The sequence below is a fragment of the Palaemon carinicauda genome, chromosome 19 (genome assembly GCF_036898095.1).
Source record: "Palaemon carinicauda isolate YSFRI2023 chromosome 19, ASM3689809v2, whole genome shotgun sequence".
NCBI lineage: Eukaryota > Metazoa > Arthropoda > Malacostraca > Decapoda > Palaemonidae > Palaemon > Palaemon carinicauda.
The window spans coordinates 51,508,138-51,524,843 of NC_090743.1; the positions used below are offsets into that span (position 1 = coordinate 51,508,138).

Genomic DNA, 16,706 nt, shown 5'->3' on the forward strand with positions numbered 1-16,706 from the left:
CTGTACCTCTCGGGGACACCTTTCCCAATCGCTGGCCAAGTTGTTTTCTTGAGTGGTTTCTGTGATGGGACCCAGCGGAGGGAGTGCATAGTCTGTAGCTTGATTCTTGTTCCTCCTGGGGGACATTTTTCCTGTCAACAGGTTAGGTTGATCCCTTGAGGTGTGGGGTTGTTTTTCCCCCCCCCCTAAATAGCTCTTGTGACGTATTACTTCGTTCGGCTAAGTCGGCCAAGGTAAGAAGTTTGAGTTGAATGTTCCTGTACCTGGGGAAGTTGCTGCCCCTGCCCAGTCACAATCTTCTTTGCCTGTGCCAGTTCCAGATTGTCTTGCCGACAATGGCCTTTTCCATACGCTGGTTCTGTCCTCCCCGGAGCAGATGCTGTCTAGAACTCCTCAAATTACCTCAAGGGGAACCCAGGAACCAGCTTCGGCTACATTTCACAGGCAACACTCGATGTCGACCTTCAACTTGAGCTAGAGCTCGTTGATGGGGAGCAGAGAGTGCTGCCTGGAGGTTTGCATCCAGGTATTAGAACTATTCCTTCCAAGGGACAGTCTCACCACAAGCCCATTTCTAGCAATCTTCCCGCTTGCGGGGAGAATTGTAGAGAGCGGCAACTGAGGTTGCTTGCCTTTCTCGTTTGCGGGAGAGACTATCTTCACTTGTTTGGTTTTCCCCTTGGGGGAATCTTCCAGCGGGAATTGGATTCGTCCTTTCTCCACCTTTGCTCTTCTTAGCAGACCTCGTCACCCAGAAGACTTTTCGCCTTCAAGAATTGTCACTCCCAGCCACGTCACGCCCGGTCGACTTATCTCGTCTAAGTGGATGCACCTCGCCTGGTCCTGCTGCAGCTACATGGTCAGCTGCAATCTTCCAGGATCGTCCACAATCTCCCGTCAACTCACAATTGCTCGACAGCTCGTGATCACCCACAATCGCCCGTCATCTAACCATCGCTTGTTAGCTCTCTTCTAGGTTCCCGGTCTTCCAGCACCTAATGTTTTACCTATACTCATGATCGCCCACACTTCAGGACCTACAAAGAGGTAACACAGACACTTGTGTCCAGTTTCTGCAGTTCCAGTCTGCTTTTGCCTCTGCAGGCAGCTCGTCACAACCTCTAGTAGTGACCACTATTCAGTGTCACAGCCCTACCCATCTTGCTACCTTTCCTTCCAAGGTAAAGTTGCCCTCATCCTTTGACGAAAAGTTCTTCCAGCCTGCAGGTAGATTCGCCGACAGCTACCAAAGAATCTCGAAAGCCTTGACCCTTGGTGTATTTTTTCCAACTTCGTTTGACGGAGAACTCGGGTGGGGATCACAGAACTCTACTGGTTTCGATCCTCACTTCATGCAAGCACACTGTTCCTCCCAGCGAGACTTGCTTCTCTTTTCATCTTACTCAGAGCGTTCAAGCACTATGGCTTCTATGATCGCCTTCGAGTATCCTTGCAATTGTCCTCATCTATACAACAAATATCATCCTTCGATCTCTTTGAGTTGCACTACAGTACTTTGGTAGTGCTTCCCACGACTTGCAGTTGAGGGAATTTAGGACCCACTTCCTTCCTGGAACCTAGCCCAGCACTCTCCCAATGGGAGTGGTAAGCACAAGTGTCAGCCTTGGTGCTCAATACCTCACTCACCACTTGGAACTCATTTTTATGCAGAAATACAGTGTTTCAGATTTGCGATGCCTTTATCCTCCTCTTTGACCTTCCAAGGCCCCACTCTATGCAATTGGCAGTCTTCTTCATCGGCTCCAGTTCGCTTCAGCGTTCCTGAACATTTTCTTTCCACCACTTCTATTACTACTACTTTGTACTACTAGTGGACTGACGTGCCGTGTGCCTTAGTTACGAGGTTGCCTCTTTTGGTCCCTTTCTTCACTTTTTGGTACGTGGTTATCTTACAAGCCGACATCTTCTTTGATAAGATCTTCGTTAGTTGTGCATGCGCTCTCACCTTTACGTGGCCTCCAGGCAGGTAAAACATAGTTCTAAACAGCGGTTGCTGCAACAGAAGTCATGTGACCACTTGCCTCTGCCGCCTTTCTCCTGTATTTCGGAATGAATTTTGTTGACATAATCCTTTGGGATTATTTTATTCTCTTGTTCTCCATAACTTGGAGAACTTGTTGGATCTCTCTCGTGGTCTCGGGCAGTTTCCGTGTATCTGTTCCTCTGCCCTTCACACGTGCATCAGGAGACATAACCCCTTCGGGTTATCCATTTTTCATTCCCTTTGTTCTAGGGGATTGAATTCAGCTCATGCTTATGTTACAGATATAGCAACTTAGATTCTAGGATTTTTCTCCTCTTGCTCTCTGTCTCCGGCGACCTACGCTCCCTTGGAACTGGTACAAGCAACCTTGACCCTCCATCTACATGATCCTTCTCTGGAGAGGCTTATTCGACCAACCTTCAGCTTGACCTCGGTCTTGTTTGCAACTTTTTGACAATGATGCTCTCCCTCAGCCTGAGTTCATCCAACCAGCGATAGGAGTTCGATGTCCAAAGTATCGGCCAATGTCATCTCTAGGGATAACTCCTTTCTCATCTTCGAGTTAGGTTTTCCCCTCAGTGGCTGTAATCCTCGTACGAGTTCGGAGTACTCATCTCTTTTCACAGGGGCAGAGAATCTGCAGCTCGGCTACAAAGAGCATTCATATCATTTCATCCCACCTCCCTGTTGAGGTGTGATGGTTCTCTAAAATTTACACGAATCCGAACACCCGGACTCATGTGTTATGTCATTTTTGCAGAATGACTTGTTTCATTAAAGTATCTTCGAGCTTCTACAGTCTGTTTTTTCCTATAGAAGTCTCCAGCTTTTTTCCTCTCCTCCTTGAACAAGTTAGTTCAAACTTTCCAACATCTTACACGGAGAAGCTTTCACAGCAAGTTGCGAAAGGATGTTCCGGATACCTCTGGAATTCTCTAATTGCCAGTCTAGTGGACTATCTTTGGTGGTTGGTGTTGGGGACATGGTATCTCCTCTCTTATTGCCACCTCTAGCATTGTTGAGTTTTCTTGGCTACCTTTTTGGTGGGGGGGGGAGATTCCTCTCTGTCTCGGCGATGAAAGGCTACCGCTTGTCCTTGAGCCTCGCCTTCAGGCCGAAAGGAATTGACCTTCCCTCTGCGTTAGTATTGTCTCTCTCGTACGGAGTTTTGAGCCTACCTGCCCTCGGTCAGAAGTTAGACCACCACCTCGGAGCTTGGTTTGCGTCCTTCGGTCCCTGAAGGGTGCCCCCTATGACCCAGGATGCCAAACAGCAGATCTTCACCTGACCTTGAAGACAGGTCTCCTGCTAGTGTTGGCTTCTGCCAAGAGAGTCGCCGAATCCCATGGTCCGCCTTTGTCGTCTCATTCACAGTGATGGGCAAGGTAATACTCAACTTCTTTCCCGGCAGCTTGGATCCCAGATTCGAACCCTTTGGATTGGGAGTCCTTCGTAGCGTAACCAATAATCAATATCTACAGCTACTCTGCCAGGGAGGAACTTGAGGTGCTACCTCGAGAACTACAGGAGCTGGCCCCCGAGTGTCGGCACTTATCAGCTTTGGGATGGTCAAGAGAAGGATCACCAAGAACACATTCTCTGCTTGGATTTGCAAGGTCATAGACTGAGCATTAAATCCTTATCCTTCTCCGCAATAGAGGAGACATAGAGCTCATAACGTTAGGGGCAGGACTACGTCCCTAGCAGCTATGAACTACTCTGTGATGCAAGCCTTGCAAGCTGGCGTGTCGAATCATCAACTACCTTCATTGTCCACTCCCTGCAAGACGTGACCCACAGGAACATGAAGACGTTCTTCATTGGCCTTGTTGTGGCTACACAATAAATGGATTAAACAATTTGGGGTAACTTGATGGACAAATAACAGATGGTGTGGGCAGAGTTTAACCATGGTTAAGTCTGGGATGAATGATAAGGAATGACTGACCCTTTCTTCCATCTTCCTATGGGGAACAGCCTTTACGCGACTGTAAGCTGCCCTCTGCTGTCTGCAGGTAAAACCATTTCCGTTGTGTAACCTGGTATAGAATTACAGTATATATTTGTTACGTCCCCATACACCCTGGCGAGTTGGGATTGGGTAGTGTCAATGGTGGATTTAAAAGACTCCTACGTTCTGAGAATTCTTACCTAGACTAATCACATTGCTAGTATCTCACAATCACTTAGATTGCTCAGGCCACTAATCGTATGTTGCACGGAATTTAGCGAGGTGTCAGGGTTTCTCCCTGTTACATGCAAAGCACGTTAAGGAAAAACCCTGGTCAAATACCAGCCAGTTGGTTCTTACTTCCACTCTTCTAGTGAATCATCCCTATAAATAGCAAATGGGTTTGTATTTAGTGTCGGAACAAATGACAAATTCTAAAGTAATTTGTATTTTTCGTAACGATACAAATCTTGAACTATTTATACAAATTGGCCCGCCATGACCTGTCCCCTTTCAAATTCTGCCTGCTATAAAAAGTGACATTAGAACACAGGTGAGTGTGTGTGTGAGTGAGCGGGTAGCTGGCTACCCTCCTACTCCGGCTAATTAACCGTGGAGTAGTTACACCTCGCCAAAAGTCTTACGGCTAGTCTTCCAGCTAAGTCGAAAGTATAATCCCTACAAATAGTTCCAGGTTTGTATCGTTAGGAAAAATACAAATTACTTTCAAATTGGCCATATTTCATAGACTAGAAATAAATTATCTTTCTTAAAATTTACTTTTAATGTTTTGACAACTTCAGGAATATTCCCAAGAGATCGAGCGATTACGTCTAGATTTGATGGCTATGAGGGAGAAGAGTGGTGTCTATTTGGCCCATGAAAATTACCAAGAGATGATTCAAACAATGGAGAATCAAGCTGAAGAGATAACTGAAAAGATTAATTATATCAGAAGTCTGGAGGAAGGAATTGAAAGTAAAACAGTAAGTTGCTCCAGTGATGTATTATAGTAGTTTCCAATTAAGTGGAAATATATACTCAAGTTATGTGTAATTTTGTCGAATGTCTTGCACAGTAGGTTGATTATATTTTCATTGCAATTTTTCTTGTTTTTCCTAGAATGAATTGAACAATTCCAATACAAAGTTGGAAGAATTGGCAGAACAATTAAAGGAATTGAAGACTGTGTTGAAAGAGAAGACAGAAGTTTTGACCTGTACTCAGAAGCTTCTCCATCACACAGCAGTGGAATGCGATGAACAAAAGTAAGGTTTTTGTTATTACCATTTGCATTACAGTATTATAATTCTTGAATTGTGATTTTCTCACTACCCCTTCCCCTTTCAAATGTTGTTTAACCTTACCTCTTCTAACTTGATGTAAGATATTAGGATAAAGTTCAGGTCTTACCATTTTGTATGATTTTTGTATAATATTAGATTTTAAGTTTTAAAAATAAAATCCACTTTTAAGTTTTAAAAATAAAATCCACTTTACTATAGATAGAACTGTATTAATCAGCAAGGTATATAATGTACCCAGTTGTCTGCTTTAACTGAATAGGGATAATGGAAATATGTTTAGTGTCATGTCTTAGTAGTTAGTGTTATACATTATACAGTTTCTTACTTGTTTAATGTATGGAGGAGCTGAGGGGTTCTTTAGTTATAAACTGATTGTCTCCTATTTAGGGGAGAGTCTATAGTTGGGTTAAGCAGGGTTGCTCTAACACTAGCAACTCCAGTTCCCTTTTAGCCATGTCCTTCCCTAATGAAATGGGGGAAAAGAGGAGCCTAATTCTAAAGAAAATGGTGGGGTATCAGTAAACAATGAAAGCAGGGTGACAATTCAAAAACATTTAGGCAGTAAACTCTGAAATTTATCCATCTCTTCACTAAGATCAGGGGTGTACACAAATAATTTTTAAAGAACTTGAAAAAGTTTTTAGAAGTTAGTTTGAAGGTAGCAAGAATTACTCTTAATTAAGACAATTATGTTTAGCAATAGTAAGTATATTATTCAATGCAGGAATGAAATAATGAGTTCCCCTTTTTTTTTTTTCTATATAAAACTTTTATTTTTACTTCATCTGAATAAGCTATTTATTGGAATCAGCTTAGATTTGCAATTTCTTTTTATAGGCACTTAGTGGCTGCACATGTTAAAACAGAGGGTAAACTTCTAAACCAGGGGAAAGCCTTGGTAGAATTGGCTGACACCACAACTGATCATCTCGGCAAACTCCACGAGAAGCTTGAGCGTAAGAAGTAAGTCCTTTACATTTATTGATGGTGCTTTTGTCGGCATTTTTCACATTATTAAGGTACATAGTTTTATTTGTATCCAAACCCATATTTATACAGTATTACTCTTGTAATGTATTTATGGTAACAGAACAAAAGTCCATTGTTTGCTTGTTCTTTTGGTAATTGTTTACAACACCACGCTCTCCATTTACTTCAAAATAATGCAATCCTGCAGTTCTCATCTTCGTGCTCTGTAATTTGGTGGTTGTTTAAATTCTGGGAAAGCAATAATTAGCAAGATATGTTGAGGAAGGGGGAAGGGATTATAAAAAGAAAATAGCTCGGTTTCCTCACCAAATGACTTGGAACTGACATGTCAACATAGTCAACCAAACAGAAGTATGTGATGTCAGCGTACATTTGATATACTGTATATTCAAAATATACTTAATAAAAAATTGAGTGATTACTCAAAAGTGTCACTATTTGTAAATTTAAGAAATTGAGTGATTACTCAAAAGTGTCACTATTTGTAAATTTAAGAAATTGAATGATTACTCAAAAGTGTCACTATTTGTAAAGTTAAGAAATTGAGTGATTACTCAAAAGTGTCACTATTTGTAAATTGCATATTTTATGGACACTTTTGAGTAAATTGATCCATTTTTAATTAAGTATATTTTGAATATACAGTATATCAAATGTATGCTGGCATCACGTACTTCTGGTTATGTACGCTGGCATCACGAATTCTGTATGGTTGACTATGTTGACATGTCAGTTCCAAGTCATTTAGTGAGGAAACCGAGCTATTTTCTTTTTATAACCCCTTCCCCCTTCCTCAACATATCTTGCTAATTAATGCTTTCCCAGAATTTAAATAACCACCAAATTACAGAGCAAGAAGATGAGAACTGCAGGATTCCATTATTTTGGAGTAAATGGAGAAAATGGTGTTGTAAACAATTACCTTTCTTTTAGCTAGCTTTGCACTATATATCTAATAAACCCTGTCTAACAAAAAATAATGGATGAAAATACTTGGAAGTATTTCCTCATGAGATTGTTAAAAAGAAACTGTCAAGTAGGAGAGCAATTTAATTTTAAGAGCTGAATCACAGGCTGGCCATAATTTTCATTACAATTTTATAGTAAGTTTGCTTTTGTTACAGGAATGTAGAGAATACAAATCTTCAGGTGAGCAATGACTTCAAAGAGTCTTACACAGCAACTGTTGATGATATGAAGTCTAAGATTAATGAAAATCTTGACCAGCATAAAGATATTCTCGTAAACATGTCTTCCGATCTTGGTAAGTTGAATGGAGTGTGTTTTTTTCCCTCTTAATTAATAAAGGTTTAAAAGTGTGAAGCGAGTGATTGGTGTCCAATTTAGATTATATATATGCAACCTATTTAGTGAAGTGATTTCATATCTTATCCCATCTTGTGCATTGTTGACATGAGGTGCATACATACATATTTTAAATCCTGTATATGAATTAAAGAATTACACACTCTCGATAGGTAATGATCTTTGGCCTAATACTTGAAAATTAATTTGAAGAAGTAATTGTTTATCAAAGATTTGATATGTGTATGTGTCAGGAACCCTGTTAACTTGAGATGTATTTTTTTCAGGTGGCTGTGTAACCCAATGCAAAGATCAAGTGTCAGCAGTAATCACTCAGTGGGAGGAAGTGTGCCAAAGTCATGTTTCGCTCTTTAATGAAATTCGTTGTCATTATGAGAAGACGGTTGGTTTTTCAGACTTTTCTGTGTGAAATGTTATTAGGTGTTTGTTAAGCTGAGGATTTCTTGCTTTATATAATTCATAAAGACTTTTAGCCTATGTTAGTCCCCATTAACTGTAAATTTTCCTCCCAGCATTTTTCCAAAGAAGATAATAGGCCGTATATTTGCTAGGTAGTAGGTTGGCCAAAGCACCAGACATCTGTTGAGATACTACTGCTTGAGAGTTATTAGTTCCTTTGACTGGCCAAACAGTACTACATTGGATCCCTCTCTCTGGTTACAGCTCTTTTCATCTTTGCCTACATATACACAGAATAGTCTTGCCTATTTTTTACACATTCTCTTTCCTCATACACTTGACAACACTGAAATTACCGAATATTTCTTTTTCTCTCAAAACATTAACCACTGCACTGTATTTGTTCAGTGGCTACTTTCCTCTTGATAAGGGTAGAAGAGAGACTTTAGCTATAGTAAGCAGCTCTTCTAGGAGGACACTCTAAAATCAAACCATTGTTCTCTAGTCGTAGGTAGTGCCATAGCCTCTGTACCTTGGTCTTCCACTGTTTTGGGTTATAGATCCTTTGCTTGAGGGTACACTCGGGTACACTATTCTATCTTGTTTCATTTCCTCTTGTTATTTTCAAGTTTTTATAGTTTATATATGAAAAATTTATTTTAATGTTTTATTATTTTTTCCTCGTTTCCTTTCCTCACTAGGCTATATTCTCTGTTGGAGCCCTTGGGCTTATAGCATCCTGCATTTCCAACTGGGGTTGTAGCTTGGCAAGTAATAATTAATTTTTGTAATAGTCCCTGTTAACAGTAACTTCTTTCCAGCATTTTTCGAGTGAAGATACTAGGTCTTATATTTGCCAATTTTAAATATTTAACTTAGCCGGTGAATATATAATAGCTGAGCCTCCGGCGGCTCGACAGAAAAACACACAAAAACTCGCGAGCGATCGCTATGAAGGTTGCGGGTGTGCCCACTAGCGCCAACTATCGGCCAGATACCGCATATACATGTAAACAGACCCAATTTTTCTCTGTCGGTCTGATCGACAAGACGTACCATTACTCGCTGTTAACCTGGAGTTTTTCAACAGTCTTGGTGAAGTACTTCCTTTTGGTTTGAGCTTTCGCAGTGCAGGTGTTTTATCTTCAACTTAAATCTTGAACTCGTTTTTGGATAGATTTAATTGTTGATGACTTTGGATTGTTTTTTGGACTTTGACTTTTAAATGGCCGACCCTTCCCTTAGTACGGAAGTGTGTTTTAGGCTTTTAGCAATTATCTTATCACGTTATAAATTATTAGGGTCAGTGAAAGTTAATTATAGATTTTCCTCTATATATTTTATATCTCAACCGCCTTTATTAGGCCTCTTCGATTAGCTTTCCATTTATAATAAACATCAAGATAAATTTTAATGATTTGTTTATATGCGACCTTACCTATTCCTCCCCCCCGAGAGTAGGCGGTCCTAACTTGGAAACCGAAGTTAAACAACGTTGAGCCCTTTCAATCGTAAATAACTTTTACAGAACAAATGATTTAAAACTTATTAAATGAATATTTTTTAGTAGATATTTTATGGAAGATTTTCTTTGAATAGTCTTCGTACTGTTTCAAAGATGAACTAACGTTTAGTTTATTTATGCTACGCAGTTTGCGCTCTATCGTTACGATAGAGAGAGAGAGAATCACGGTTTCACTTTGCAGAAAGAGTAAATCGATTCTGACGTTTTGTTCATTCTTCTTTCAAACTTAAATGTTTTAAATACTAATTTAAAGGAACTTGTTAATTTTCAATTTCTTAGTCCTTTCAGTTTTTTCCTTTGGTCAAATAACCTGTTTATTGACGAAAGGTAAGTGGGCTTTTCTCTTCGGTGCGAAATCAAGAGAGAGAGAGAGAGAGAGAGAGAGAGAGAGAGAGAGAGGAAGAGAGAACGTTCCGATCTTTATTCTCGTCCCAAGCGAGTAACGTTGTTCTCGAGTCAGTTAATACTCTCGTCCCTAGTCTCTGTACGGGGAGAAAGGATAAAACGTTTTTAGTTTTTAGTCTCGTCCCAAGGCACTGTACGGTGAGAGTTTGATAACGTAGTTTTGAATGAACTAGTGTTTAGTCTCCTTTCCAGCCACTGATCTTTTTATCTTAATATATGTTTACTGTTTTTTGCTTGTATTAATGTGCTTACATTATACGACTTATTTCGCAATTATAACCTTTTGATGAGGGTAGAATTGCGTGCTTCAGGTAGAAATCAGTTTTATTCATACCTAATGTGAATTGTTGAAAAATTTGATTTCAGTGAAGTAAGTGCAAAACAAAATCGTAGTGATAAAGTGATAATTGCGCAAAGTGTTATCAGTGTTGCGACCGAGGGTTCGTCTGTTCGTGCCTGTCGTTCGCCTAGTCCGAGACCTCTTGCAAGCTCCCAAGCCCAGGGGAGAAGTAATGTCGTACGACTTATGGGTTCGAGAGGCCTTGATCAGCGAACAGACGTTCCCTCTATGGTTTCAGGCGTGTCTCATCAAGACCGCCCCTACCATAAGACGAGCGAGACGATTTTCTCCTCGTCATCCGAAGGCTTTTCGCGTAAGAAACCGTGGAACAAGGTTTCGAGGCCCTTAAGCGAAACTCAGTCCTTTCAGGACAGGTCCAGCGTCCTGGTTGTAGCCATTAGGACAGCTCTGACCCTATGCAGTCATCGGAAGACTGCTCGCCGCCTAAACAAAAGCGTAACACAGGCTCCGAGAGTCTTATTGTAGGTAAGGTTTCGCAGTCACAGACGTTACCCTCGTCTTTTACCGCAACCATTCCCGTTGATCCTAAATGGGTTGTACGGCAAGACATGCAGAATAAGCTTGCCTCTCTTATGGAGGACTATTCTGTTGAGCAGGTTCACGATGATCCTCGCCGCTTAGCTGATCGAGATCCTGGCCGTCATCCGCCTAAACGAGCCTTTGCTCGTCCTGTTGACATTGACGTTACAAAGTCACGTCAATCGTGTTTTGTAGAGCCTCACTCGATGCAGTCCCGTGTTGACTCTCAGCCGCTTGTGGACGTTCAGCCGCTGCCGCTTGCTCTTGTTGACGTTCAGGACGGTCACCAACCAGCATAGTTGACTTGTTTTGACGTTGAGCGTCAAGCACCGCAGTCAAGAGTTGTTTTGACTGCTCAGTTTAAGCAGTCAAGGCAGTCTCGAGTTGACGTCGAACGTCCTCCCGCACCTGTTGTTGTTGCTGGTCAGTCCTTTAAGCAGTTACATGACATAGCGTCCTTGACTGCTACTGTTGCTCCTTTGCGTGTGGACTCTGCTTGTCAAGCATTGCCACCACGGCAGGTCTCTCCCTTGCTTGAGACTCGGCAATTGTCGGACAAGGTTCCTTCAGATGAGGTAGTTGCTGATCCCCCTCCTACTGATATTCCCTTGAGGACTCTGTCAGACGGAGAGGAGCCTAAAGCTGCTCAGCCCTCTATAGACTTTAAATAAATCATGATGATTTTTAAGGATCTTTGTCCGGATCTTTTTGTAACTGCTGCTCCTCGTTCGCCTAAACGTCAGAGTTTACACTAGGCCTAGCTACTTCGAAGCCGTTGTTTTCTAAGCTAGTGCTCTCTCGCTCTTCTAAGAGAGCTTTACGTTTGCTAGGCGACTGGTTAATCACCAGGAGGAGTTTGGGGGAGACAGCCTTTGCTTTCCCTACTTTTAAGCTGGCTTATAGAGCGAGAGTCTGATATGACACGGGAGAAGTTCTCGGCTTGGGAGTTCCTGCCTCTGCCCAGATAGACTTCTCAAACTTCTTAGACTCTCCCTGGCGCCTGGCCATGAGACGCTCCAAGATTTTATGGTCTACTTCAGAGCTAGACCATCTCCTGTTAGGAGTTTTTTTTTTTTCGAGCGTTTGAAGTTTTGCTGTACAATTATGTCATGCATAAACAAGGCTTTCAGGGATGGCTCCAATAATCTGACAGCCACGTTCTCTGCAGGAACAAGTCCCTCAGGGATGGCTCCAATGATCTGGCAGCCATGTTCACTGCAGGAGTACGTAAGAGGCAAGTGCGCTCAATGTGTTCATTGTCAAGACAAACTTCACGATGAAGTCTACCAGGCTGTCTTGACAGCATTAATGGAAGGCGACTGGATGGTCTCTCTCGACCTTCAGGAGGCATACTTCCATATTCCTATACACCCGGATTCCCAACCGTTTCTGAGGTTTGTTTACAGGAATGTGGGGTACCAGTTTCGAGCCCTGTGCTTTGGCCTCAGTCCTGCTCCTCTTGTGTTTACGAGGCTCATGAGGAATGTGGCAAAAATCCCTCCATCTATCGGGGATCCGAGCCTCCCTGTACTTGGACGACTGGCTTCTCAGAGCATCGTCCAGTCTTCGCTGTCTGCAGGATCTACATTGGACGTTGAGTCTAGCCAGGGAGTTGGGACTTTTGGTCAACCTAAAAGTCCCAACTGATCCCATCCCAGATTATTCTATATTTGGGGATGGAGATTCGCAGTCCAGTTTTTTCGGGCTTTTCCGTCTGCCACCCGAATAGAACAAGCCCTGCTCGAAGTCCAACTAATGCTGAAAAGAGAACGTTTGTTCAGTCAGGAGTTGGATGAGTCTAGTAGGAACTCTATCATCCCTGGAGCAGTTTGTCTCGCTAGGGAGACTACACCTTCTGCCTCTCCAGTTCCATCTAGCCTCTCACTGGAACTAGGACAAGACGTTAGAGACGGTATCATTCCCAATCTCCGAACCAGTAAAGGCATGCCTGAAATGGTGGGACAGCAATATCAGTCTGAGAGAGGGACTATCCCTAGCAGTCAAGAACCCAAACCACGTGTTGTTCTCAGACGCGTCGGATTTGGGTTGGGGTGCGACCCTGGACGGTCGGGAATGCTCGGGTCTGTGGACCTCAAGTCAGAAGAGCATGCACATCAACGGCAAGGAGCTATTAGCAGTCCACTTGGCCTTGATGAAATTCGAAAGCTTTCTTCGAAACTAAGTGGTAGAGGTCAACTCAGACAACACCACAGCTTTGGCGTACATCTCCAAGCAAGGAGGCACACACTCCTTCATGCTGCTCGAGATCGCAAGGGACCTTCTCATATGGTCAAGAAATCGAGGCATCTCCCTGTTGACGAGATTCATCCAGGGGGACTTGAACGTCTTGGCAGACTGTCTCAGTCGGAGGGGTCAGGTGATACCCACGGAATGGACCCTCCACAAGGACGTGGGCAAGAGTCTTTGGGCTACTTGGGGTCAACCCACCATAGACCTCTTTGCCTCCTCGTTGACCAAAAGGTTACCAATCTATTGCTCTCCAGTCCTAGATACAGAAGCAATCCACATAGACGCGTTTCTACTGGATTGGTCTCTTCTGGACTTATATGCATTCCCACCATTCAAGATAGGTAACAAGGTACTGCAGAAGTTCGCCTCTCACGAAGGGACAAGGTTGACGTTGGTTGCTACCCTCTGGGCCGCGAGAGAGTGGTTCACCGAGGTACTTCAATGGCTGGTAGACATTCCAAGAAGTCTTCCTCTAAGGGTAGATCTCTTACGTCAGCCCCACGTAAAGAATGTTCATTAAAGCCTCCCCGCGCTTCGTCTGACTGCCTTCAGACTATCGAGAGACTCTCAAGAGCTCGAGGCTTTTCGAAGGAGGCAGCCAGTGCGATTGCGAGAGCTAGGAGAGCTTCTACCTTCAGAGTATACCAGTCGAAGTGGGAAGTCTTTCGAGATTGGTGCAAGCCAGCATCTATGTCCTCTTCCAGTACCTCTGTAGCCCAATCGGAGATTTTCTTTCACATCTGAGAAATGTTCGCTCCCTCTCAGCTCCCACGATTTAGGGCTACAGGAGCATGTTGGCTTCGGTCTTTCGTCATAGAGGCTTAGATCTTTCCAACAATTAAGATCTCCAAGATCTCCTTAAGTCTTTCGAGACCTCTAAGGAACGTCGTTTGGCAACTCCTGGATGGAACTTGGACGTGGTCCTAAGGTTCCTCATGTCAGACAGGTTTGAGCCATTACATTCAGCCTCCCTGAAGGATCTCGCCCTCAAGACGCTTTTCCTAGTGTGCTTGGCTTCGGCTAAAAGGGTCAGTGAAATTCATGCCTTCAGTAAGAACATCGGCTTTTCTACAGAAAAAGTCACATGTTCACTTCAACTTGGTTTCCTTCTCGTCCTTGGCCTAAGTCTTTTGATATACCTTGCCTGTCAGAGATCGTAAGCAACGAACTTGAAAGAGTGCTGTGTCCAGTTAGAACTCTTAAGTTCTACTTAGCTCGTACTAAGACCTTACGAGGTGGATCTGAGGCATTATGGTGCTCAGTTAAGAAACCATCATTGCCTATGTCAAAGAATGCTTTGTCATATTTTATCAGACTTTTAATACGAGAGGCTCATTCTCACTTGAATGAAAAAGACCGATGCTTGCTTAAGGTTAAGACGCACGAAATAAGAGCTATAGCAACTTCCGTGGCCTTTAAGCAAAATAAATCTCTGCAAAGTATTATGGACGCGACCGTTTGGAGAAGCAAATCGGTATCCGCGTCATTTTACTTAAAAGATGTCCAGACTCTTTACGAGGACTGCTACACACTGGGTCCATTCGTTACAGCGAATACAGTAGTGGGTAAGGGTTCTACCACTACATTCCCTTAATTCCAATATCCTTTTAATCTGCTCTTGAAATGTTATTTTAAGTGGGTTGTACGGAAGGCTAAGAAGCCTTTCGCAGCCTTTTTTGATTTGGCGGGTGGTCAAATGTCATTTCTTGAGAGCGCCCAGATTAGGGGTTTGATGAGGTCCTGTTGTATGGGTTGCAGCCCTTAATACTTCAGCTCCTGGGAGTCTTTCAGCATCATAAGAGGATCGCTGGGCTTCGTGAGGAAGACAGACTAATAAGGCAGAGTAATCGTCTAAGTCAACTTCCTTACCAGGTACCTTTATATATTTGGGTTTTGTTATGATATAACTGTCAAAAACTCTAAGCATATACGCTGTAAACTTAATTAACTCTGGTCTCTACCCACCGCCTTGGGTGTGAATCAGCTATTATATATTCACCGGCTAAGTTAAATATTTAAAAATGATATTTTAATTATAAATTAAATTTTTGAATATACTTACTCGGTGAATATATGAATTAAAGGCCCCCCCTTCCTCCCTGATAGAGACCCAGCGGAATGAGAAAAATTGGGTCTGTTTACATGTATATGCGGTATCTGGCCGATGGTTGGCGCTAGTGGGCACACCCGCAACCTTCATAGCGATCGCTCGCGAGTTTTTGTGTGTTTTTCTGTCGAGCCGCCGGAGGCTCAGCTATTATATATTCACTGGGTAAGTATATTCAAAAATTTATTTTATAATTAAAATATCATTTTTAAATATGTAACTTCCCTGGTAGTTACATATATATAGCTTAAATCCCGCGTTTCGTCACGCGCACAGCAGAAATTCAAATTTCGCGGCAATCGCCGCCATGACAGTAGGTTGTCATATATGAGCGCCATCTCTCATAGGTTACCAGAACTATTCCCAACATGCCTCAGAAATTCCCTGCCGTTGATCGAGTCAACACCTAGGAAATTCGTTTTTGCTGATATTACTTATTCTACGATTTGGTGAAGTACCTTTTGCCTGATTATTGTTGATGGCTTTCGCTGTTTGTTTTGGGATATTCTTTTGACTTTTCACTACAATTTAGATTGACTTTGTTGGATTTTGACCTAGACTTGTTTTTCTGTTTACAAAATGGCTGACTCTATAAGAAGCTGTGTTAGAGGATGCAAGACTTGTATGCCCAAGGCCTCTATTGATCCTCACACAATATGTAATGGTTGCTGAGGTCAGGTATGTACTTTTGATAACAGATGTCGAATGTCAGTCTTTGTCTGAATTTGATTGGAATGATTTTGATTGCTATGTTAAGCGACTAGAGAGGGATAGACTTAAAAGACTTAGATCAACCAGTGTTCTTTCGAATAGATCTTCTGATAGTAATTTTCCTTCTAATGTACATCATCCTTATATTCCTATTCCTGATCCTAGGCAGTAGTTCCAGACCCCACTAAGGTGTCAGAGGTAAGTGAACCTTCTTTAAAGGATGTGATGGCTGCTATTTCGGCCTTAGGTGCACAGGTGAGTTCCTTGACTTCGGAAAAAGAAGTTATATAGAGTGCAGTGCGTGGCTTGCAGAGCAAGCTCATGAATAGTGACAGTGAAGTGGAGGGTGTGTCCGTTCGTGTCCGTCATAATCCCAGCCTGGGACTTCTTCCATGCTCCCCAACCCCTGGGAGAAGGAATGTCGGAAGGCGAAAGGATATGTCAGACCTTGATCAACGAACGGACGTCCCCTCGAGCGATCCTGTTGACGATCCCCAAGTCGCTCCCTCTCGCCGCTGGAAAGGCGAGGTAAGAAAGTGTGCGTCCTCGTCTGGTGACGCAAAACCACGACGTAGTTGGTGTCGACCGCTAAACCATCCTGCTGTAATTGGAGTTCGCCAGAAGTTCTTATGTCAATAGAAGACGACGTGCCAGCATCAAAACAATCGCGTCAGGCACTTAGTTCGTCGGAGGAAGAGGGTGATCAGTTTACTTCAGTACACGCTTCTCCCCCTCCCCCAGATTGGGAAATGTCACAAGGACTTTCCCCCTAGAGGTCACCCGACAACAGTTGACGATCCCTTGCAGCGATCAGTTTATGGTTCAGCTAGGGATAAGAATCGCGACACTC

General features: G+C 42.8%; 1 protein-coding gene across 1 annotated transcript in view; it reads left to right on the plus strand.

The window, feature by feature from the left end:
- Klp61F (Kinesin-like protein at 61F) overlaps nt 1-16,706 on the plus strand; it is a 103,107-nt gene that overhangs the window by 45,656 nt on the left and 40,745 nt on the right. Inside the window, exons 8-12 of the mRNA XM_068393568.1 lie at nt 4,760-4,942; nt 5,079-5,224; nt 6,101-6,226; nt 7,378-7,517; nt 7,846-7,961. Coding sequence (XP_068249669.1) covers nt 4,760-4,942; nt 5,079-5,224; nt 6,101-6,226; nt 7,378-7,517; nt 7,846-7,961 — 711 coding nt within the window. The remainder of the gene's footprint in view (nt 1-4,759; nt 4,943-5,078; nt 5,225-6,100; nt 6,227-7,377; nt 7,518-7,845; nt 7,962-16,706) is intronic.